Source organism: Oncorhynchus nerka, linkage group LG20 (genome assembly GCF_034236695.1).
Source record: "Oncorhynchus nerka isolate Pitt River linkage group LG20, Oner_Uvic_2.0, whole genome shotgun sequence".
Lineage (NCBI taxonomy): Eukaryota > Metazoa > Chordata > Actinopteri > Salmoniformes > Salmonidae > Oncorhynchus > Oncorhynchus nerka.
In genome coordinates, this window is record NC_088415.1 from 34,939,812 (window position 1) to 34,966,383 (window position 26,572).

The 26,572-nt window shown below is 46.0% G+C and overlaps 1 protein-coding gene across 1 annotated transcript in view; it reads left to right on the forward strand.

The window, feature by feature from the left end:
- The window catches only part of LOC115102345 (calmodulin-binding transcription activator 1-like), a 129,520-nt gene that overhangs the window by 97,976 nt on the left and 4,972 nt on the right, over positions 1-26,572 (forward strand). The window contains 13 exon segments of the mRNA XM_065006054.1: positions 16,613-16,785; positions 16,953-17,149; positions 17,363-17,441; positions 17,636-17,857; positions 17,859-17,976; positions 18,134-18,621; positions 19,399-19,577; positions 19,857-19,943; positions 19,945-20,086; positions 20,952-21,023; positions 21,560-21,759; positions 24,182-24,256; positions 24,631-24,661. Of these exon segments, the coding sequence (XP_064862126.1) occupies positions 16,613-16,785; positions 16,953-17,149; positions 17,363-17,441; positions 17,636-17,857; positions 17,859-17,976; positions 18,134-18,621; positions 19,399-19,577; positions 19,857-19,943; positions 19,945-20,086; positions 20,952-21,023; positions 21,560-21,759; positions 24,182-24,256; positions 24,631-24,661 (2,063 nt within the window).

Genomic DNA, 26,572 nt, shown 5'->3' on the forward strand with positions numbered 1-26,572 from the left:
GGGAACAGGGTTGACGTGTTGTGCTTGACGCCCTCGGTTTTCCACCACAAAACACTAGAAAATGGCCCAAAAACAGTAGAACCAGCTCTTGCTTTTTACATGACCATTTGCCTTTTAGAGATTCAATGTTTCTTTTGAACATGAAAAAAGATGTCGTTACACCATATTGAAACCAGAGTTCAGTTCACGCGACAGGGTTGACATTAAAACGAGGGACAGACCTTTCACGTGATTGGATGAATCACATGAAATAACTTAAATGACTTTGTCAAAGAAACAATAACGGGGGCTTTACAGTAATGATAAAACGTGGAGACATGTTGGGGTTAAGTGGGTTACAATCTTCCTAGAAGTCACAGAGGGACATGTCTAAATGCAGCATTTTCACACTTTAAGCAAGTCTTTATTCATACATAAAACATCCGATTGAATGAATTCTTCATGTGGTCTATATTGAAGGGCACTTGGTTTAATAAAACGGCCTTTCAACCTTCAATATTGGTGCAAAATTTCGACTTAAAATATCAAAGTGAAACGGCACTCCGCTCGTGGAACGACCCAATTGCAGTGGATCAACTGTAGTAGAAACTCAGTTCATCTTGGGTTTGATTTGGACCATGGCCCAGAACCATGAAGAGCACCAGTCCTTGTCCTGTGTCTTTCAGACGATGCTATTGTGTTCTGATAGACATGTCAGGATCAATATCTAATAGCTGCAGTGAATCAACTAAGTTGATCATGGATGTTAAGAGTCTTGGCATTACTGCAAATAGATCTCCTAGAACCACTATGACATACGTGAGTGTATGTTGATCGGCACACATGGGAATTTAGATTGGCTGCACAATGAAGACTCGGGCTCAAGGGCTTCGCAGCAGGAAGTCTTGTGAATTAGTATATTTAGACTGCAATAGAGTGAGACACTGCAGGGATGTGTGTGTGTGTGTGGAGCGGAGCTGGGAGAGAGTGTTGCTACTGCAGTGTGTGTGCGACTGTGCATTGACAGGCTAAAGTAGGGCATGGTGAAGAGAGGGGAGGAGAGTACAGGAGTGGGCTGACGGGACAGCTGCATTGCAGACGCCCCTTGAGGGAGTGGGATTGAATAATCAAGAACCACCGGCTCCCAGGCAGACGTGGTGCGGCGGAACCAGTGTATCTCTCCACCATTCATTCATACAGTACACTCACCCTACTCTCTCTGCCTCACAGGTCCATTCATACAGTACACTCACCCTACTCTATCTGCCTCACAGGTCCATTCATACAGTACACTCACCCTACTCTATCTGTCTCACAGGTCCATTCATACAGTACACTCACCCTACTCTCTCTGCCTCACAGGTCCATTCATACAGTACACTCACCCTACTCTATCTGTCTCACAGGTCCATTCATACAGTACACTCACCCTACTCTATCTGTCTCACAGGTCCATTCATACAGTACACTCACCATACTCTATCTGTCTCACAGGTCCATTCATACAGTACACTCACCCTACTCTCTCTGTCTCACAGGTCCATTCATACAGTACACTCACCCTACTCTCTCTGCCTCACAGGTCCATTCATACAGTACACTCACCCTACTCTCTCTGCCTCACAGGTCCATTCATACAGTACACTCACCCTACTCTCTCTGCCTCACAGGTCCATTCATACAGTACACTCACCCTACTCTCTCTGTCTCACAGGTCCATTCATACAGTACACTCACCCTACTCTCTCTGCCTCACAGGTCCATTCATACAGTACACTCACCCTACTCTCTCTGCCTCACAGGTCCATTCATACAGTACACTCACCCTACTCTATCTGTCTCACAGGTCCATTCATACAGTACACTCACCCTACTCTATCTGTCTCACAGGTCCATTCATACAGTACACTCACCCTACTCTATCTGTCTCACAGGTCCATTCATACAGTACACTCACCCTACTCTATCTGTCTCACAGGTCCATTCATACAGTACACTCACCCTACTCTATCTGTCTCACAGGTCCATTCATACAGTACACTCACCCTACTCTCTCTGCCTCACAGGTCCATTCATACAGTACACTCACCCTACTCTATCTGTCTCACAGGTCCATTCATACAGTACACTCACCCTACTCTCTCTGCCTCACAGGTCCATTCATACAGTACACTCACCCTACTCTCTCTGCCTCACAGGTCCATTCATACAGTACACTCACCCTACTCTATCTGTCTCACAGGTCCATTCATACAGTACACTCACCCTACTCTCTCTGTCTCACAGGTCCATTCATACAGTACACTCACCCTACTCTCTCTGTCTCACAGGTCCATTCATAGAACCAGTCTCACTACTCTACACTACACAGTAAGCTAAGGAGCTGAGGGAAAACAGAGTCTGATCTATTACCTTACTACTTCTATTAACCCTTTCCCCACTCCCGCTCTCTGCCTTGATATTATCTTGCTATTGGCATTGGCTTGTGGTTGTGGTTGTGGTTGCATTTTGCCGGTTATTTTGGATCCTCTCATTTGCCATGTATGGTAATCATTTATTTGATGTATTTTTCCACTCTGTTCATGTCCAACGATTTCATGCTGGCTTTTCAGATATATGACTCTGTTGCCTCATGCCTGTCCTGATGATACCTATAAATACTACATGGTGTTTGTTAAGTTCATCCTGCTAGAATCGACAGAGCCCTGAAGCAGCTGGTATAGTCCCAGATAGCACCCTATTCCCTATATAGTGCACTACTTTTGACCAGAGTCCTATGTGTGGAATAGGGTAGCATGTGGGGTGCAACCTAAGCCTGGGTGGTTGAACAGGCCATCCCCTTGGTCACTTGTCTCAGGTGAATTGATTCAGATTGGATCCAGATGATTGGTGAGAGAAACTGATTCAGACTGTTGTCAGTTGATCCATTCATGTTTAAAAACTCAACATAGCAATTGTTTGTGTGCTGGAGATTTCCTTTCTATTTAAGTATGGTCTTTTTTTCCATAAACCTGGCAGGACTGAAGGTATGCGAGTTCCCCCTTTTCTTTCAATCAAATTTTATTTGTCACATACACATGGTTAGCAGATGTTAATGCGAGTGTAGCGAAATGCTACAAATGCTTGTTTTACATACTACATTGTTGCAATGCTCTATTTAAGAAACACTCAACTCAATGTAGTAAATCAAAGTGGATAGATTGTGGATTTCTTAATGCTGTTTACGCGGGACTGTAGTGGCTGGTATGACTAACATACTAATTGTCAGTAACCTTAGTGACAAGAGAAAAAAGAACAAGGTGATACAATAGTATCATCCAGGATCATCCACCCTGCCCTTTGCCCTCAGAACAGACTCAATTTGTCGGGGCAAGGCGTCCAAAGCATTTCACAGGGATGCTGTCCCATGTTGACTCCAATGCTTCCCACAGTTGTGTCAAATTAGCTGGATGTCCTTTGGGTGGTGCCACATTCTTGATACACACAGGAAACTGTTGAGCGTGAAAAACCCAGCAGCGTTGCAGTTCTTGACACAAACCGGTGCACCTGGCACCTACTACCATACCCCATTTAAAAGCACTTAAATATACACAATCCATGTCTCAATTGTCTCAAGGCTTAAAAATCATTCTATAACCTGTCTCCTCCCCCTAATCTACACGGATTGAAGTGGATTTAACAAGTGACATCAATAAGGGATTTTAGCGTTCACCTGGATTCACCTGGTCAGTCTATGTCATGGAAAGAGCTGGTGTTCATAATGTTTGTCCACTCAGTGAATATGTAGCCATTTTACAGCTGCACAATTTATTCTATTAAAATAAAGAATATAGTACGATATAGATGTTCATATGTCCACCTAATGCATTGTATACCGCTGCCTTTACATGCTTCATTTAATGACATTTTGCACGCGCTACAGCACAGATAAACGTAACCTAGAAAAGACACCATTCCAGAGCTACTATATATGTAATGCGACACTTAACCATTTGTGTGCCTGTATTGATCCATAATTCTCATTAACCTACATCATTTAATTCCCATTCTTTAATAATAATAACAAGAGTTTACATTTGCAGTAGGGTATACGCTAAAGCTATTGGGCTCTCTTTCCCTTATCCGTTCATTCTGAAACTGTGCTATGATGTGCTAATGGTACGTACACAGCTTCCTGCCTTCCTTGATTTGTCATAATGCAGAGTGGGGGAGGGGCGCTTTTCCTTTCCTCTGCAGCACTGCAGGTACGGAGCCATGGGCAGGACAGAAAACACTGAGATCTGGGCTGCAGGACAGGCTATTACCCACTAATCATTCTCTGTCCATGGTTCTGGACGGTCCCGGTGAGCACTCGCTAATCGGGTACTGGTTCGTTAGGAAGACAGTGCGCGCCAAATTAAGCCACACAGAGCTGCTAACCTCACCGGTTGGTTCTCCATCTAATCTGAAAGTAAAGAGCTGTAGTAAAACTATCTACCTACCCGCATAACAAACCAAAGGACTGACGGTAGTCTACACAATGCATGGTCACCGTGTGCATGTTAGGTAGGCTAAATACGGTAAATTAGCGCAGACAGAGCAACAAGCGGTTTGCTCCAAATGAATCATTTTGATATAGACTGGAGCTGACATTTACCACGGGAGATAACGGATCCTTTGAATGCTATTCACTTTCAGGGACAATGAATCGAAGTAGGCCTAGCTGCAGGATACATATCAGGATGCGTCGAATATTTTCCCATAGGATCAAATCTAACGAGAGAAAAACCGAATTGTACAAAACACTTACCCACCTCAGTTCTGTGTCGTTCGGCAGTTGAAAATTAAAAAGTAAAAGTAACATTATAAATAGTAATGAGAGAGACAAGTTGGCGCGAGCTTTTAAAAGCTCGACGGCTTGAAGGGAAAACTAGGGCGTCTGTTTACCTGCGGCACGTGCGCACGACGTCTACTCGCAGCCATACGTTTTATTTTACTGCAGGCTAGTGAGGGACCGAGTAGAGAGAAGCACAGGAGGGGAAGGAGGGGTCGGAGAGAGAAAGAAGTGAAGGGGAGGGGGCTATGATGGGAAGAGTAGTGAGCGGTCTTTATCTCTCTCTATCTTCCCTCACGTCGCTCTTCCACTTTGTTCTATTGTTGATGAGTGCTCTATTGAGCTTCTACACGGCAAGGATATTTTTACTCATAGCGTCATCCATTACCTACAAACTGTGGGAATTGGGAAACTGTGCACATCATTGAAATGCAGCATGCTTGGACTTCTGTCAGGATGCCAGTGAATGACATCTGCTTTTCCTAAAGAGAAGGGAAACAGTTGTGCTTTTCAGGGGGATTCTACCAATGGAAAATGAAGTAGAAGGTTAGATGTGTTTAGTTGCATATTTACGGTGGACGGTGTTGTGGTGTATCTGTGTGTTATCTACCGGCGACTAACAGAAGTTCAGTTACACAGAGGCGTTAGCGGTATTACTCCAAGGCTGACTGTACATGAATGAACTCTGTACTGTTTCAAGACGAGTTATACCCTGTCAGGTTAAGCAGCCAGTCTGGTCGTTTACTATTGTTGGTCATGTTTTGTTGTGTGCTTTCTCAAAATGTTTAGTTTCACTGTCTGTGACTGGCTCCTTCATTTCACACTGTAGCAGTAGAGTGGTTCGTGTGGAACTATACCACTGTACTCTTTCGATCTGTCACATTATATCCCATTTCTGTTTTATTTGCATAGTCAATTAAACTGAAGCTTATCATTGGTTCCAGCACTATCCTGAACATGCATAGGCTTTAAATGGTAGCATGGTTTCACAGCTTAAGTATTACTCAAAAAGCCAGGTAGGTTACCAAAAGCCTGAAACTGTCGGCGGTGACAGGCGGTGATGCTTTCACGTGTAGGTGAAGGAAGTTGTTAGGATACAACTACTAGAGATGCCTTTTTGATGACTGGACACTTCAAATAGTTTGTCTCATGGCTTCAGCGATATTCTGCAGAAGGGTTTTGTTACTAAATAGCTTTTCACGGGTTTCTAATAGCGCATTTCCCCCCTCTTGTTGATCGTGTGATTTAAAAGTATCGAGGAGTCAGGCTAGGTGGCTGTCGCATCCTGTTGTTCGGTCATGCCATCTTTTTAGCTTCGGTCGCTAAATCATATGCATCTTACAACATGCCACAGTTGTGAAACTGGTTTTGTCTCGTTGTATGGTCTGTATTATGAGCACGCGAGAACTAAATAAGTCAGTTACTATTCATTAGTTTTCTAGCATCAAGTAAGCACGCAAAAGGTAGCCTGCTGTAAGTCCTCCTGGTCAACTTGCTTTTGAATTTAAGAAACACGATGCAGTGGATAGCAAAATGAGCGCTCGCGTTGCTTATTCTGTAAAGTCTGCAAGAACGTCTTCAGCACCACGGGTCGTTGGACAGCGACATTAGCGCGCGTCTATTTGCGAAAAGTATGCAGTTCACTTATTATCATGTTATTTTAGCTCTTCCCGTCATGTTTAATAACTGTAACAAGTCTGTTGATTTGAATGTAAACTCCGAATGTAGCCTATTACTCTCCCCCTCTGCAAAAAAAGATATGTTCTTTACCCTCTAAAAAGCCCTGTCGAGTTGGTGTCACATGACTGCATGTATTGACTATGTGAAAAGTAGAACAGAACTTCAGAGTGGCATGTTGCAGTCAGTTTATCCTGTAGGACATTGGCAGATGTCAATTCTTGTTAAACTAATGATAGCAACACAGAAACCAGAGAAGCTATTATAATGTGCCTACCGTAGTTTGTTTCAAATGCAATTGTAATAATGTACTGCTGCAGGAGTTTGTCTTTTCAGAAATGGTTGATAGAATGAGAGCAGCTCCAGTGAAGTGGAAATGCTTACCTGGGAATGGCCAGCCTCTGGGCATGGCTTTACAGAAATGGAACCTGTGGAGGGAGGAATTGGCTTTTTGGAGAACATGACTCATTTGTTTCTTCTCTTTATGCATTACGTTTAAGGAAATTTGTGTCTTCTCTCTTTGCATCCCCTTAAGGCAATTTGTATCTTCTCTCTATGCATCCCCTTAAGGCAATTTGTATCTTCTCTCTTTGCATCCCCTTAAGGCAATTTGTGTCTTCTCTCTTTGCATCCCCTTAAGGCAATTTGTATCTTCTCTCTTTGCATCCCCTTAAGGCAATTTGTATCTTCTCTCTTTGCATCCCCTTAAGGCAATTTGTGTCTTCTCTCTATGCATCCCCTTAAGGCAATTTGTGTCTTCTCTCTATGCATCCCCTTAAGGCAATTTGTGTTTTCTCTCTATGCATCCCCTTAAGGCAATTTGTATCTTCTCTCTTTGCATCCCCTTAAGGCAATTTGTATCTTCTCTCTTTGCATCCCCTTAAGGCAATTTGTGTCTTCTCTCTTTGCCTCCCCTTAAGGCAATTTGTGTCTTCTCTCTTTGCCTCCCCTTAAGGCAATTTGTGATAACCCAATTCAAGTTCCCACACATAAAACGTTTTTTATCCAATGTGTCTGTGTGCCTCTTCAATAGCTCTAGCATAAGTTATAGTTGTTGGTAAATATGAATAGCTAACCCCTTACTGTTACCGTTTACTCAGGCTGAGCACAGTGTACTGTCAATAGTTGTGTGTTTCCAACACATAGCAGTGGGGGACTATTACTTACCAAGATGCTGTCATATCATACCACAAGTCAGAACTATTACTGACACAGACAGGTGACTTTACATTGCTGTGAAACATGCAGTGATTTAAATCAAATCAATGTGTATTGGTTGCGCACGCCGTTTTGCAGATATTATCACAGGTGCAGAGAAATGCTTATGTTTCTAGCTCCAACAGTACAGTAATATCTAGCGATACAATCCAAACATTTTAAGAAAGATTAAGAAATTGCTTCTGTTTAGCTGACTAACAAGTGTGAGCTGTGCCTTCATACATGCTGCATAAGGGTATTGTGTTGTCATTTATCATAGTGTCATTCCATGTGTCTTCTTTAGGATAGCATTTTCCTGCTGTTATGAATAGGACACTGTAGGGTTAGTTACAGAGGGTCAAAGATTATAACCACAAGACATGCTAACCTCTCACCATTAACTATAACAGGGGAGGTTAGCATGTCTTGGGGGTATGATCTTTGACCCTCAGTGTAACTTTCGCACTCATCATTATTCACAATTCATTCAGGATTATCTGTAATCATGGGTAGTATCCACATGAATGAAGAAGTGTTTAGAAACATATTCTATTCTTATTTAAAATAAAAGTGAATTCAAAATTACATAATACATTATTTACCATGAATTTCTATTGGGCACAAAATAATCTGAAACACAACCAAAACGAACTGCAAATGCATCCAACAATTTTGTAGAGCCACAAGCTTGATGTGCGTGCTAGGAATATGGAACCAAATACCAAACTTTTGACTACTTTATTTCTAAGAATCTTTAGGGGTGTCAATCATTTTGACTCCTATTTTTTTTTTAGATTGTTTATTTCTTGTTAAACAAAATCTCTTTCTCCGAGCAATATTATTAGCATAAAATAATGTAATTTCCCCAATTTTTTTGAGCATACAATATAGCTCAGTATTTGAACTATAGATTGTATACAGTCATTATTGCTCATCGTTATCAAGGGTGTCAATACTTTCGGACATCGCCGTACGTGTACAGGTCTAGTGTGATACCATCTGTGCTACACTCTACAGTGCACGTTTGATATCATCATAGGTTTTGTGTAGTAATTAGCACAGCAGACGTTTGTCATTTCCTGTAATAACAGATACCAAGCCGTAATTCCCCTTTGTCGTCTCTTCTCGTGGCAGTTCACTGGCTTGTGAGAGCAGAGCAGTCTGAAATATAGAGTGCCTCGTCAGTCTTCACGTTGAATTGAAATTGAGCTGCTTCACCTCTGGAGCTGGACTGATGCCGTGAGGTCAGGCGCATGGTTAGCTTATTTCCAACCTTGCCAAGCGGGACTGTCATATTAGGAGTCGCTCAACAGGCTTATGTCTGAAGTATAAAGCATCCATCGGCTTTTTGTTGCAGCTGTATGCCCCTCTATTGTTATGTAATGAAGAATCCTGTAGAGTGTAGAAGAACCCTGTTGCATGAATGATCCGATTCTATCTGAATTATACAACGATAGAGGAAAAGCCTCAGCTAAACTTGTTGCTTTACGTTAGTCAATACTAATGTGTTGCGAGAGAAGGTGAGAAGCCTACTTCCTGGTTTTCTGCTGATATATACTGTACTTGTTAACCATTACTGTGCAATCGATGCAACATGGATTTTCTCCTGCAGAATTCATGTGCGATGAAGGTCCCGGGGGGTTACGAACCAGGTTAGAGATGGATAAACTTTATTAGTCCACTCGAGATGGGAATGTGTCTTCTGTTTTTATCTGCTTCTGCTTTGATTCACCCCCCCGACACGCACACGCACTCACGCACACACACACACACACACACACACATTAGGTTGGAGAGGCTGGTGCAATGCCCAATGAGCAGATGAGTTTCTTGCTCAAGGGAACTCTTCTGGTTGCAGGCTCAACCCCGCCAGATTTTTACCCCCATCAGCAGTGGAATCCGAACCGGTAACCCTCCGGTTGCTGGCACGCATCTCTAACCTCGGGGCAACCGCCACCCCATAATAATATAGAGCATAACATAAAGCAACATTACAATTACAATAATAAAATAAATAATAATAATAAACAATAAAAGCTGCATCAATAGACTGCACTTTTCCTCTCATTGAGCCCTATAATCACGCAGGTAGATGTTTATTGGGATGAGTCTTGTCCTTGAGGCAGAACTGAGCTATTTCTGCTAGATGGGTCAGCTCCAAAGTAAAAATGGACTATATTGTAAAGATTAATGGAAAAAATGTATTTTTGGTCTTCATTTAAGGTTAGGCAGTAGGGTTAGCAGTGTGGTTAAGGTTCGGTTTAAAATATGAATTTATGACTTTGTGGCTGTGCCAACTAGTGACCACTCTGCAGAGCTGCCTCCAGAACAATATTCATGACACAAAAACGTTAACGTGCGATAATCACTACAGGACATCAGATTCCATCTATGTAGTGTTCATAATAGGAAAGGTCTGGTGTTCTTCTAATTTTGACCCATGACGACCCTTGTTGTTGTTTCTTTGTTGGGTCAAGCTGACACATTTGTGGGGTCAATGTTTTCAGATAAATGCACTCTCCTCAAACAAATTAAGAAAATGAACTTATTTCTGTAGTCTTAACTTTTGGTCTTTTCAAACCTCTCATCAATTTCCTACACTCTGTCCAGGAGAAAGAATACTGCACATAAACCCATTACAAGCTGAAGGAAGAGGAAACCCTATTAAAGAAACCCTCCACAATGGACAGAACTAACAAAGCTGGTCATTATGCCAAAGAAAGAAGGCAACTTAGCTTTTGATTATCAGTGTACCCATGGGTCCCAGCTGTGTGAGCCTGTGCCAGATGGCCTAGCAACCTCTTCCTTTAGACAGACACAAATACCAGCTTCTGTCAATCAGGAGAATATGCTGCACAGTCACAGACTCTGAGGGTGGTAGGACCACAGTCTTTTTAACTACTGAACATGCGGGGGTTTGCTATAGCCACAGCTTGTCTATTAGACTACATGTGGTGGTTTGCTACCATATTCACACAGAGGTTGGACCCAGCCTTTCTAGATCAGTACATTTAGGGGTTTGCTACAGTAGTCACATAAAGATAATGATGGGGTCCAGCTGTAGAACAGTGGTTGAGTGGCATTAACGGACCCACAGGTTGGTGTGTGAGGAGGAAGGTGTCAGCTGACACTTCTGCTCTAAATCCAGATCATTGTGACTCAGTATTGTTAGCCTGGCATCCAGACCATTGAGACTCAGTATTGTTAGCCTGGCATCCAGACCATTGTGACTCAGTATTGTTAGCCTGGCATCCAGATCATTGTGACTCAGTATTGCTAGCCTGGCATCCAGACCATTGAGACTCAGTATTGTTAGCCTGGCATCCAGACCATTGAGACTCAGTATTGTTAGCCTGGCATCCAGAACATTGTAACTCAGTATTGTTAGCCTGGCATCCAGACCATTGAGACTCAGTATTGTTAGTCTGGCATCCAGACCATTGAGACTCAGTATTGTTAGCCTGGCATCCAGACCATTGAGACTCAGTATTGTTAGCCTGGCATCCAGACCATTGAGACTCAGTATTATTAGCCTGGCATCCAGACCATTGAGACTCAGTATTGTTAGCCTGGCATCCAGATCATTGTGACTCAGTATTATTAGCCTGGCATCCAGACCATTGAGACTCAGTATTGTTAGCCTGGCATCCAGACCATTGAGACTCAGTATTGTTAGCCTGGCATCCAGACCATTGTGACTCAGTATTGTTAGCCTGGCATCCAGAACATTGTAACTCAGTATTGTTAGCCTGGCATCCAGACCATTGAGACTCAGTATTGTTAGCCTGGCATCCAGACCATTGGGACTCAGTATTGTTAGCCTGGCATCCAGACCATTGAGACTCAGTATTGTTAGCCTGGCATCCAGACCATTGTGACTCAGTATTGTTAGCCTGGCATCCAGATCATTGTGACTCAGTATTGTTAGCCTGGCATCCAGACCATTGAGACTCAGTATTGTTAGCCTGGCATTCAGACCATTGAGACTCAGTATTGTTAGCCTGGCATCCAGATCATTGTGACTCAGTATTGTTAGCCTGGCATCCAGACCATTGAGACTCAGTATTGTTAGCCTGGCATCCAGATCATTGTGACTCAGTATTGTTAGCCTGGCATCCAGATCATTGAGACTCAGTATTGTTAGCCTGGCATCCAGATCATTGTGACTCAGTATTGTTAGCCTGGCATCCAGACCATTGTGACTCAGTATTATTAGCCTGGCATCCAGACCATTGAGACTCAGTATTGTTAGCCTGGCATCCAGACCATTGAGACTCAGTATTGTTAGCCTGGCATCCAGACCATTGTGACTCAGTATTGTTAGCCTGGCATCCAGAACATTGTAACTCAGTATTGTTAGCCTAGCATCCAGACCATTGAGACTCAGTATTGTTAGCCTGGCATCCAGACCATTGGGACTCAGTATTGTTAGCCTGGCATCCAGACCATTGAGACTCAGTATTGTTAGCCTGGCATCCAGAACATTGTAACTCAGTATTGTTAGCCTGGCATTCAGACCATTGAGACTCAGTATTGTTAGCCTGGCATCCAGATCATTGTGACTCAGTATTGTTAGCCTGGCATCCAGACCATTGAGACTCAGTATTGTTAGCCTGGCATCCAGATCATTGTGACTCAGTATTGTTAGCCTGGCATCCAGATCATTGTGACTCAGTATTGTTAGCCTGGCATCCAGACCATTGTAACTCAGTATTGTTAGCCTGGCATCCATGTACCTTCCACTCCATGCTACTACATTATACATTGAGAGCTAATTTACTGCAAATAAGTGCTTGTACCTAGTTTTCACGGTCTATCACATAGTTAGTGTGTTGGCGCGTTTGTGTGTGTGTGTATATCTGTCTTGCACCTTCTCAACCTGGGCAGTGTGTATCTGCAGTGAAATAGATAGTGGCCTGTCCTCATGCCCCTCAGCTAGGACAGTGAGCTGTCCTCTACTGTGCTGCTCCAAACCTGTGGCTCAAGTTCTCATACACATTACTAGAAGCTTTAGACTATACCTGAAGTGATTATGCTAGTGCTTTTGTTCCCTTCTCACTTAACCATTTAAGGGGTTATGTAGTGTATTTCAAACTGTCCACCGTAGCTTTATAGGATGAAGCAGCATGTAGAATGAGAATATGTTGGCCTGTCCTTCATTTGATTTGAAACAAAACCGTTGTTCACTCAAACACACAAACCCAGTTTGAGCAGCTCCTGTTTGTCAGCTAATACATGTCTGCATGTGTTTTCTGGGGGTAAGTGATTAGTCAGCTACTGTTCATATGATGTGCCAGGCTCCCTGTCAGTCAGAGCTGTGTCGCTGCAGCCTTAGTGACCCGTGTAGACGTCTTCTATTACACACTGTCAAGAGAGGGAGGAACAAGGCACAAGGGAGGCTGTTGGTGATGTTAGAGTGTTGTTGTAGTTCTGTTTGGCTGGATGCATGCTCCCTCCCTCCATCCCTCCCGCTCTGTGCTCCCTCCCTCCATCCATCCCGCTCTGTGCTCCCTCCCTCCATCCATCCCTCCCGCTCTGTGCTCCCTCCCTCCATCCCTCCCTCCCGCTCTGTGCTCCCTCCCTCCATCCCTCCCTCCCGCTCTGTGCTCCCTCCCTCCATCCATCCCTCCCGCTCTGTGCTCCCTCCCTCCATCCATCCCGCTCTGTGCTCCCTCCTCCATCCATCCCTCCCGCTCTGTGCTCCCTCCCTCCATCCATCCCGCTCTGTGCTCCCTCCATCCATCCCTCCCTCCCGCTCTGTGCTCCCTCCCTCTATCCATCCCTCCCGCTCTGTGCTCCCTCCCTCCATCCCTCCCTCCCGCTCTGTGCTCCCTCCCTCCATCCCTCCCTCCCGCTCTGTGCTCCCTCCCTCCATCCATCCCTCCCGCTCTGTGCTCCCTCCCTCCATCCATCCCGCTCTGTGCTCCCTCCATCCATCCCTCCCGCTCTGTGCTCCCTCCATCCATCCCTCCCTCCCGCTCTGTGCTCCCTCCCTCCATCCCTCCCTCCCGCTCTGTGCTCCCTCCCTCCATCCATCCCTCCCGCTCTGTGCTCCCTCCCTCCATCCATCCCGCTCTGTGCTCCCTCCATCCATCCCTCCCTCCCGCTCTGTGCTCCCTCCCTCCATCCATCCCTCCCGCTCTGTGCTCCCTCCCTCCATCCATCCCGCTCTGTGCTCCCTCCCTCCATCCCTCCCTCCCGCTCTGTGCTCCCTCCCTCCATCCCTCCCTCCCGCTCTGTGCTCCCTCCCTCCATCCATCCCTCCCGCTCTGTGCTCCCTCCCTCCTCCCTCTGCAGTATACGTGCATCGCATTCAGAGCAGCAGCCAGCAGGTGGAGATGACATCATCTGCACTGCAGCACACTGCAGCACTGGGTCTGAACAAAGACATGTCAGCCAGGCTTGCTGCTGCCGCTAAGTCCTCTCCTCCTGCCCTCGCCACCGTCTCTCTCCCCCGCTCTCCCATCCTTCCTCTCTCAGAGAGCATAACCCTGGTGGCTAGAAATGCTGCAGGGCTGTGACCTACTTAACCCCTCTGACCCTTACCTCCCCCCTCCTACCACTAGGATATGGTCTGGGTATGGTACCTCTGCAGCCCTCATCAGCACTTTGCCCTTAGCCACCTATGGAGAGGTGAAGAAAGCTATCACTATGGTGGAGGTGGAGCTGGGGAGAGACATAAGGATGGTGTGTATGTGGGATGAACATCCATTGGATTTTCTAGATCGACTACACATCATCGGTGATAGAAGTCATTTACTGGCCATTGGCTGTATGTTTTTTCCTTTAACAGTAACAATTACTTGACTTATAGTGAACACAAGCATGACATTCACTCCCTGAAGGGCGGAGAGCTTCTGCCTGAGACTGACTGCCAGGAAACGCTGTAGTGTAAATGGCACAAGGACCCTGCTGTGGCAGCTCTCCACTTAGGGAGTCATTACATTGTTACTGCAGGGTCCCCTCAGGGAGATAATGTACGACCGTTATCATAACGTAGTGATGGAGAATGGATGTACATGTATGTGTGTTTGTATTTTTTCCATTGTGGGATTTTCTGACCTGTTTTGTACTCGTGCTCCGAGTCTTCCTCTTCCCATTCATCAATAAGCCAATGCCGCGGGGAGGGAGGAACCATACACACACAGGCATATTCCTGTCGCTTAGTTACCGCTCCGTAGCAGGTTGCCACAGAAACAGCCTCACTGTGGCTAAATGAGAAATGCTAATGCAGTGTTCCTACTGCCTTCCCTACCTGCCTTCCCTACCTGCCTTCCCTACTGCCTTCCCTACTGTCTTCCCTACCTGCCTTCCCTACTGCCTGCCCTACCTGCCTTCCCTACTGCCTTCCCTACTGCCTTCCCTACCTGCCTTCCCTACCTGCCTTCCCTACTGCCTTCCCTACCTGCCTTCCCTACTGCCTTCCCTACTGCCTTCCCTACCTGCATTCCCTACCTACCTTCCCTACTGCCTTCCCTACTGCCTTCCCTGCCTGCCCTTCCCTACTGCCTTCCCTACCTGCCTTCCCTACTGCCCTCCCTGCCTGCCCTTCCCTACTGCCTTCCCTGCCTGCCTTCCCTACCTGCCTTCGCCTTCCCTACTGAATTCCCTACTGCCTTCCCTACTTCCTTTCCCGTTGCCTGCCTTCCCTACTGCTTTCCCTACCTGCCTTCCCTACTGCCTGCCCTACCTGCCTTCCCTTCTGCAATGGACCTACTGCCTTCCCTACTCCTGTGCCCATCCCATCCCACGGTCTGTGTGTGTGCGTTTGTGTGCGAGTGTGCATGCGAGTGTGTGCGTATGTGTGTGTGTGTGTGTGTGTGTGTGTGGATGTGTGTGCATGTGTGTGTCTGTCTGTGTGTGTGGATGTGTGCGTCCGTGTGTACGTGTGTTTGAACATAGAGCTCTCTTCTCTATGTTGGTGTAAGTGACTAAAGCACACTAACTGCAGGTCAACTGATGGAGAGCAGTCCTACTCCAACCATTACCCACTACCCATTACCCACTACCCATTACCCACTACCCATTACCCACTACCCACTACCCACTCGTTGTTCATCATCATTTGATTTGACTTGTGTGGCTTCAAGCATAAAATACACTGTATGCATGCAATGTTCTGTATGCTTGTAATTCATTGTTATGGCATTCAGCACTTTTAAATGACTCAGCATGTATTATGTTTTGAACCGTAATTCCAGAAGCATTTCGTTCAGTCCAGGTTATAGATCTGTTGGTTAACGCTGCTCATGGTTGGAAAACTATTTGCATTTAGTAACTGTACAGCCTAATAGCCTCTATCTGTCTATCTATGGAAAGCCTTTCTCAAGGACTATGGACGAGTGCTTGTTGAGTGATTTTAAACAGTGGCTCTCAGCCCCTCCTACCATATAAGCCAAAGGTAGTGTTATGCGGCCAAGAGAGGCAGAACACAGCAGGAATGATAAACTCAGTCATAATGGGCTAGAGTTAGTTCATCAGTAGGAGAGAGAGTCCATCTGCAGACTCTCCTCAGAGGGTGTCTAAGACCGCGTGTGTGTGTGTGTGTGTGCGTGTATGCGTGCGTGTGTGTGTGTGCGTGTGTGTGTATGCGTGCGTGCGCGAGCGAGCGAGCAGACACTTTCACCAAGCCTCCATCCACTCCCTGGTCAATCATCCAGTCCAGATTACTAGAGGAAAAAAGTGTTTTTATGAATGACTGAATTAGTGTGCATGCAGCAATTAGCACAAGATTGATGGGCCTTAAAGGTTATTTAAGTAAAGGCAACAGTGGTGCTGAAGTTAATGACTGATGTGTTTCGACGTGTTCATGTGTCTTGGTTGCAGATACCTTCCGATTGATACAGATGCCTTCATAGGCACCATATGGCACCATAGTACTGGGTGTCACTGATGACCATACTGTAGGTCTATGGATGCTGACGTGTGTATGTGTCTATGTTGCAGATAACCAGTTCAGAATGTCCATCCTGGAGCGCCTGGAGCAGATGGAGAGACGGATGGCAGAGATGGCCTCCCATCACCAGCAGGGCAGCGGAGGAGGTGCAGGAGGAGGAGGGGGAGCAGGAGCAGGTGGAGGAGGAGGAGGTGGTGGTGGTGGTCACAACAGCCAGACACAGGTAAAGTAGATAATACTGTAGGAAATGCACTATTTCATTGATGGAGCAAATGGCTTTGTGATATATTCAAAAAAAGTACTGTCTGTTTCTGTTTGAGAAGTCAGGTGTTGTAAAGTGTTGGTGTTGTAGTTGAAAGTAACACTTGTTGTGTTTGTGTGTGTTGTCAGTGTGTGTCAGGGCAGGGTCAGGCGGGCAGCAGCTTTGAGAGCCGTGTGGTGGTGGTGTGTGAGAAGATGATGAACCGGGCCTGCTGGGCCAAGTCCAAACACCTAATCCACTCCAAGACCTTCAGGGGCATGACCCTGCTCCACCTGGCCGCTGGGCAGGGCTACGCCACCCTCATCCAGACACTCATCAAGTGGCGGTGAGTGAGAACCTCAGACACCTCTGATTGTCTGTTTATCAAAGTAATATACAGAGAGACCTTGGGACATATAAATATATATTATGGAACTGGTTTAGGACCAGGAAATACTGTATTCAAAAATTGTAAATAGATGAAAACTTTATGTGGATAATGTTGTGTTTTAGCCAGAGGTAGTCTGGGAGTACAGTGTTCTGTTCTCTCCTCCAACAGCACCAAGCATGCAGACAGCATTGACCTGGAGTTGGAGGTCGATCCCCTCAATGTGGACCACTTCTCCTGCACCCCTCTGGTAAGATATAGAGAGCTGTATCTCGTGAAACCACTGTAGGAGTCTTCCATAAAGCCTTTCAAACGCTGCAGACTTTCATAAATCATTCAATTGTAAGATGAACTTTTCCAAGAATGTTAAGTTACCACAGGCATGCTGGCACCTTTCCTCTGACCTGTGACCTGTGACCTGTGCCACTGCTGTCTTTTCTCCAGATGTGGGCGTGTGCCCTAGGTCACCTGGAAGCGGCAGTGGTCCTGTATAAATGGGACCGACGGGCCCTGGCCATCCCTGACTCCTTGGGACGCCTGCCCTTGTCCATCGCCCGCTCCCGCGGCCACACCAAGCTGGCCGAGTGTCTGGAGCAGCTGCAGAGAGAGGAACAGCAGCCCCCTGCACCTCTGCCCCCCACCACACGCATGTCCTTCTCCCCCACCCCCCCACGACGCTCCCACCTCAGACAGCTGGATGGTCACATGGGCCAGCGACGGCGTGATGGCGCCCGGCGGGAAGAAAGGAGGCTCCACCACGGCCACCTCGAGCAACCTCAACCCAGGTCAGAGCAGACTGGGGGACAGGAGAGGCAGTAACTGAGGCCCCACACTGGTATCAGTGGGGTAAAGGGACAATAGATAAGAGCTTTAGACAAAAACATTTTGGATATATTGTTTGTTTAAATGTCTTGAAAATAGTATCTTGTATCCCTTCTGCAGACTTGAGAAGGCCGCGATCCGAGCCCTCCAACTACTACAGCAGTGAGTGCCAGCGAGATCTGCCCCTGGCCAAGAAACACAAGCCAAACCCAGAGATGTTCCAGGCCCGGCCCGACAAGGCCATGTCAGTCCCACTGAGCCTGGAGCAGCAGCAGCTACACAAGCTGTCCTTCAGCCCCAAGAGCCTGTCCCATGAGGGCCTCAGCCCAGACAAGAGCCTCTCCGGTGGGGCAAGTGCTGGAGAATCCGGAGGAACCAAGTGGCGCTCCAGGGAGGGTTTCTCCAGTGGGGGCTCAGGCAGGAAGGGCTCGGGGGGCTCTGGGGGCAGCAGCCTGGGAAAGGAGAAGCTGGCTAGCAGGCTGAGACAGAGGGAACAGCTGGGGAACATGCTGGTGATAGCTGAGAGAGAGATGGTGAGCACTGAGCTGCTGTCCTACAGAGAAGATCTGGAGAACCAGGACTGTATGACACAGATGAATGACCTGCAGGTCAGTTAACTCACCCTACTCTCTACTGTCTCTTTACTCTAGTTACTCTTTATCATATCTTTACTGGAGATAGTTGCTTTTTTACCATATATTCACTCAAGACAGTGACTCTAATGTTTACCACTCACTCCACTGCCAACCCTGTCTATTGGCCTGCTCATTGCACGTACATTCACACTTGTTTACCAGACAACACTATCCATAGCACGTCATAGTATCGACCTCACGTCTATAGATCTGCACTACCAGTGAATATACCTGACAAGAAGATGTGATTGACCGCTGGCAGATCTGTTGGGCCACTGGATCCCCTGACGTGTGAAGTCAACACACACACCCACATACACAGGCCTCCCCGGCAGTGTGTGGGCCTCCATCACCACATAATAAACTCCATCCATTGATCGGCTCTCACAGCCAAGAGAGCCCTCTGTCATCCATCACAGTCACCCTGAGACTGAGGCTGGGAGATGAGGGGCAGAGCGAGGGAGGCACAACAATAACAACCATCGTCTTCATAGTCATTGTCACGATCGTTGTCATGTTTAATGTTCAGTGTTTCTTAGAAGTCATTCTAAACTTGCAAACTCATAATGTGGAAACATCTAAGATGAAATGGGGATGTAATGACTCATCCTTCCTGCCACATTGTGATGCACCGGAACCAAAAAGCACGTCATTGTAAAGCAACGGAACGAACCGACAGACAATAAGGTATCAATGTGCTAAGCGTGTGATCTGCAGTATACTCAATCCTGGGGGATTCTCCCCCTGCAGGACAACATGATGACTCTGGCAGAGCACATCATTGAGGCGACCCCAGAGAGGATCAAGAGGGAGAACTTTGTGGCCCTGGACGGGGTGCCCCTGGACAGTACTGGGGTCAGCAACACCATGAGCTGGTTGGCCAGTTACCTCGGAGACGTGGAACAGCTGCCCAGCATTATACATCTACGGTGAGAAACACAGCAGAGCCACACTCTGGACTGAATGTGATCTGGTCTGGTTTTCTGTACCCAGATTAAGTCTATACCTAGTCTAAAAGGCATTCTCAATGGAGAATATGTAGGTTTAACTCTGATCTGGGAAACTGACCATAAATGTTTTGCAGAAGATTTCCTGTGCATGGCATAGCAGTAGTGTATTGGTACTACATTTTCTGACAACAATATTTAGCTGATTACTTTTTAAACTGTCACCTCCAACCCCCTGCCCCTCCCTCTGTCTTCCTCCAGATCTCTGTACAGTGGACCTCTCGCTCCGTCCTCCAGCCCAGGGGGGTCTCCCCTGAGGGAGGGGTCCATGGGGAGGCCCACCCTGCCCCCCGGCCGACTGGAGCGAGTTCCTCCAGGCCTCCAACAGCAAGGTGGAGAGAGACCTGGCCCAGCTCACCCTGTCCGACCCCGAGCAGAGGGAGCTGTACGAGGCCGCCCGTCTAGTCCAAACTGCCTTCCGCAAGTACAAGGTACAGGCCTGGATGAGGTACCACACACAGTATCATACCTGCTGTCCAAAACAAAGTACAGCATCTCTGTTAGGACTAGCACTCTATGTTGATGTGGTGTTGACCTTAATGTTATCAGGTGAAATGATGAATGGGTCCCTTGAATCTGGAAACGTTGCTATATGAGCAAAGCTACGTCCTGGTCTGTGTCGGAGTGTGCTGAGTGCACAAGACACTATCTTTGCTGTGAGGACCCTCACCCAGTAATCATCAATGGATTGTGTTAATTAACACTCATATCTACCTCTCTCTGTGCGTGTCTCACTAAGACACACTCAAACTCTGTGGTCCCTGTGGTTTCAGCATGGGAAAGGACTGCTTTGAGCAGAGCATGGCCTTGCTTTAAGGAAAGACTGCACTGCTCCTTTTTCCCTGCTCCCTGTAAGCTCTCTCTCCCTTTCTCTTCTCTCTCTCTTTAAATGATATGTGTGTGGAGCCCGCTGCTTCCTGTCCTTAACCAGCTCCACATACCCTGCCCAGCTCCCCCACGCCTCACCTTGCTACCCCCCCCCCATGGCTAGCTTTAATGAGTTTCCACGTCTCAAACTGTTCACTATCGTTCACTGTCATCTGTTCTACCCCTCTGCCAGCTGACACTGGGGAGGAGAAGAACTCTGGGCTGGCACCACCACCTACCTCTCTTCTCTCCCAGCCCAGGATGGAGCCTCTCCCCCAGCCTCCTCAACCCCAGGTCTTCCCTCTGTCCTCCAGCCACCAGGGCCCTGGGCCCAGGAAGAGACCTCAGGGAGCCGTGGCGCCCTATAATAGACTACGCCACTTCCTATACTTTGACTTCTGACCTCTGACCTCTCCTACTCTCTCACAGGGGCGCCCATTCAGAGATCAACAGGAAGTAGCTGCGGCCGTCATTCAGCGTTGTTACAAGAAGTACAAACAGGTAGGCTGGGCACACACATGGAGATTCAATAGTTGGATGCTTTTACATATTGCATTATCTTACAGACAGTGGATAGATGCAGTACATTTATTAGGGATTTTTAGAAAGCCTTTAACTTTTTCTAGGCGCAGACTGAACCTTGTTCATGCCTTCGTGATTCACAATCTCACATTTTCTTTGTTTGCAAGCTTACATGGATAGCCTTGAAGGTAACATATTTTCACTGTCTCAGATTGCTTACAATGCAACCTAAGTTCACTTGACTTGGTTATATTGATACTCAACCTACATCAGCACCTTTCCTAAGTCCAGTTATATAGTATTGTGCCTGATTCACACTCTAGGGCCAACCTTAACAATACTGGCTTTTCCAGCAACTAGAGTGAATGTGTCACGAGGTCAGCCCAGTTTGGCTTGACTTGATTTGGCCATAGAGTGTGAATCAGACAAGAGATGTGTGCATTTGAGGCCATCATTTCCAAACCTCCTGTTCCTGACCCTCCGTCTCCTCCTCTCTCTGGTCGTCTCGGTGGCAGTATGCACTTTATAAGAAGATGACGCAGGCCGCCATTCTTATCCAGAGTAAGTTCCGCAGCTACCAGGAGCAGAGGAAGTTCCAGCAGAGCAGGCGGGCGGCCGTGCTGATCCAGCAGTATTACCGCGGCTACAAGGAGTTTGGCAGGCTCAGGCCCCACCGCAGAGGAGCCGCCGCTGCCCTGGTGCAACATAAACTCAGGTATGTGTATACACACACACATACACAAACACACACACACACACACACACAGGTAGCTAAACACACTGTCACGCTGGTATAAAGGATGTTGCAGACAGGCGCAGGAATACACAATAGGGGTTTTTAATACACCCAACACAAACACGTATACAAAACACTGGGCTGTACCCAAACAAAAGAGAGAGGGTAAACCTTGATGAACGACACGATACCCGTAATACACAATCTATAAAGCAGGCAGCATAACAGCTGCACCAACACATAGGTACTCACACGGCCAATGGACATGGAAACAATAATCAACAGCCCAATGGACATGGGAACAATAATCAACAGCCCAATGGACATGGGAACAATAATCAACAGCCCAATGGACAGGGGAACAATAATCAACAGCCCAATGGACATGGGAACAATAATCAACAGCCCAATGGACATGGGAACAATAATCGACAGCCCAATGGACATGGGAACAATAATCAACAGCCCAATGGACAGGGGAACAATAATCAACAGCCCAACGGACATGGAAACAATAATCAACAGCCCAATGGACATGGGAACAATAACCGACAGCCCAATGGACATGGGAACAATAATCAACAGCCCAATGGACATGGGAACAATAATCAACAGCCCAATGGACATGGGAACAATAATCAACAGCCCAATGGGGAAACAAAAGGCACATTTATGCAAACGCAATCAGTGGAACCAGGTGTGTGTAATGACACAGTTCAGTGCAGCCTAGAAGGCCGGTGACGTCGACCTCCGGAACTGGTGAACAGAATGAGCAGTAGTACTGGGGGGATCCGTGACACTCACACAACAACACACACACACGCAGTAGCACACTCACACTGAAACACAACAACACACACACACACACACACACAGTAGCACACTCACACTGAAACACAACAACACACACACAGTAGCACACTCACACTGAAACACAGCAACACAAACTCAGGTAGTTAAATACACATTATAAACTGGGTGTTTCGAGCCCTGAATGCTTATTGGCTGACAGCTACGGGTATGACAAAACATTTATTTTAATTATAATCTAATCATAATCTCATTATGTTGGTAAACAGTTTATAATAGCATTAAGGCAACTCAGGGGTTTGTGGTATATGGCCAATATCCCACGGCTGATAGCTGTATCCAGGCACTCCGCGTTGCATCGTGCTTAAGAACAGCCCTTGGCCATGGTATATTGGCCATATACCACAAACCCCCCTCATGCCTTATTGATTAAATAACACACACACGAACATACAGCAGCATAAACTCAAGTAGCTAATCGCATTGACACACACTCAGATACACACACAGTAATACACACATACAGGAGGCGGGCCTCATTACAGGATAGCGGCAGTCTGCAGTTGTTACATCTATTTTGGGACTTATAAATGAATGATATGTACCCATGGTTCTTAAAGAATAGAACTTATAAATGAATGATATGTACCCATGGTTCTTAAAGAATAGAACTTATAAATGAATGATATGTACCCATGGTTCTTAAAGAATAGAACTTATAAATGAATGATATGTACCCATGGTTCTTAAAGAATAGAACTTATAAATGAATTATATGTACCCATGGTTCTTAAATAATAGAACTTATAAATGAATGATATGTACCCATGGTTCTTAAAGAATAGAACTTATAAATGAATGATATGTACCCATGGTTCTTAAAGAATAGAACTTATAAATGAATTATATGTACCCATGGTTCTTAAAGAATAGAACTTATAAATGAATGATATGTACCCATGGTTCTTAAAGAATAGAACTTATAAATGCCTCATGAGCTTAGTTCAACTGCCGTACCCCATCAGAACCCAAAATATAAGCTTATTTTATGCCAATGTCTGTAAACAAAGTACAATTTAACAAACTCTATATACCCTCAAAAGTAATATTTTTATACTAAGGGTTTGGTCAGACCCGTAGCTCCATCTATGAATTTGAGAGTGGTACATTTCTCCAGCCCCATCCCTCAGCTTTTTTTATGGAACGGGGTTGGGGAGAAGGCAACTGCTGACTGCCACTTTAACCTTGCAGACTTCACTTGGGGAAATCAATTTATAACGAACGACCGCAGTCCCATTTGCAGTCCCTAGGATCGTAGTGGCCTTCTGTGTTCATGCGTAATTGGTTGAGATTTTGAACCTACGACTTCTGTAAATATCTTTTACATTGATGAAGGCACCAAGGCTCTTGAGTTTCCCCGGAGAGGATAGTATCCATGCTATAACAGAATCTCCTGAAGTCAAGGTTAAAAGCGTGGTTGAAAAAGAGCACAAGCATTGTGAAACTACACTAGCTTCAAACAGCCACAGTATCTTTTAACATTGTGAACCCTCTCAAAAGCCAGTGTTCCCTCTTGTCTTGTGTGTTGTAGAAGTAGTCTGCTCTCCAAGAGGCAGGATCAGGCTGCCAGGAAGATCATGAGGTTTCTACGCCGCTGCCGCCACAGGTAAGCCCCGCCCACAACACTAACTCCTATGGGTTTCCAAATGTGTTTGTTATGTTCACACACACACACTACCAAATACATACCTTCTTTCAGTGTAGGGATTTGCAAGATATATGAATGGTTTACTACACGTTAGATGGCGAGAAGGAGTCTGCACAGATGAGAGGGACAGTTCTCTGTTTTCATTTGTCTATTTGATTTATTTTGGGGTTGATAAAAGGTCTAGGTGGGTTATATACAACACTTCAGACACCCCCCTCTTCCCCTCCACTGTATTTGGCCCCCACCTCTCTTCTCCTCGCCCCAATTCCTTCCCTCACAGTGCCTACTGTGTGCTAATAGCTGTCTGGTATTGTTTTGCTTTTTATGCGAAGCCCCTTGATGGACCATAGACTGTTCAAGCGGGTGAGTGCAGCCTCAGCAACTCAGTTCGTCCTTCTCTTTCTCTCCTCCTTGTCTACACTGTATGTCTCTGCCTCTCTCTCTAATAATACAGTTATATATCCTGAGTCCTTGACCTCCTCTCTGTCTCTCTCTCACTCTCTCTCACTTTCTTTCCATCCATCTCTCCCTCCCTCCCTCTCATCCTCTCTCTCTCTCTCTCTTCTCTCTCTCTCTCTCTCTCTCTCTCTCTCTCTCTCTCTCTCTCTCTCTCTCTCTCTCTCCTCCCTGTATCTTGTCCATCACTGTTGCTTGATGCCTGCTTGCATGATGGCTGCCTACTGGAGCCACAGGTGGACTGACTGAGAAGCTCAGAGTCAGAGCAGGCGTAACTTTACTCTTATTAAACCAACTAACCACCGCTTATGAATGACTATGTCACCGCAACACTTAACAGGCACCTCTTTCTCTTCTCTGGAAAGGAGTTGAATTGTTCTTCTGTTTTATTGATGTGGTTGTGAAAATGCCTATTTACAGAACGGAAGGTTGTTTTCTCTATGTTGCATGACTCTATGGGCCTTGCTCTTTAACATGTACCCCCAGGCATGCTATGGACCGGATGTTTTCTCCCAAACAGCTGTCTGTCTTACTGTCTGTCCTGTTGCGCCCCACATGACAGAGTTGAGGGAGGGCTTGATCCCCTTTGGTTTTGTTCACTCAAACTGTCAAAACTGTCTTGTACGAGCTCCCTTCGGCATCGCATTGATATCTGTCACTGTTTCAGGCCTGGTTCAATGACACTTGCGTCATCACTGAAAATATTGAAGAAATTCTTAATGGGTGGAAACGGTTTGTCTGTCCCACTACTCCCCCGGAAAGTCTTCGGGCATATTGACAAAAATACCGACAGTATGTGACGGTTATCATCAGCGTCATCATCTTTATGACTCACAAACACTGTAGTTCACCTTCTTAGACAAGGGGGAATTTTGAATGTATGAATCAACTCATTGTGAGAATCAATTCATTGTATGAATCAATTCATTGTAATATATCAGCACAATCTCTATATGACAAATTGCTAGATTGATAAGGCCATACCCCCGATAACTTAACTTCCTCTGTATCTGAGACATCCTTACTGTACGGTATGGGTTACTGTGCTTTGAGAGCAGGTGAGGTAGCTACAGTACTATAAAGATGCGATAGCATGCATGTTTGTTAAGATCTGGGTTACAGTGCTGTGATAGCACAAATAGGTCAGACTAGCAGTACCAAGCAAACAATGGGGAGTCCCTGCCATGCACCTCCAGGGAGTTAGAACAGCAGGAGTGGTACCAGTAATGGATTCACACCCCAGGGGAAGAGGAAGAGGAAGTAGCACACTGAGAATCACTAAACCTACATAAATAGCAGTGTGGGTGGGGGCTCACCGCTGAGCTCTGTAGAGTTAAAGACTTTCGGGTTGATACACGTGTAAACCCATGTGAAATGTAACGCATTCTGAATTGAATTTATTTGGGTAAAAAACATATACAACAATATGTACAATGTATTCCCAGAGGACAGCACTTAAAAGTACAAATTAAAACACTTGTTTGCAAACTGGTCCTCGGTGGTAAAAAATGGACATTACCTTGGTTCTATCCACTCATTATCCACTCATCCTAAATGCATATGAGAAGACTTTTCTCAGAAGCAGTATGGAAGGTACAGCCAGGCAGAGCAAATACACCAGTCCTAGTGTTCCTGTGGTCAGCAGTACAAGCACCAAGGGCCAATAGGTATATTGATTATGATATAACACAGTAATTGGCTAATGACTTACAGTACAGTGAGATCTACTGAGTCCATTGTACACACTGTGGTGTTTACTGAGCCGTCAGTTTGGCTCTGGCTCAGTTTGGACATGGTTCAGTTTGGCTCTGGCTCAGA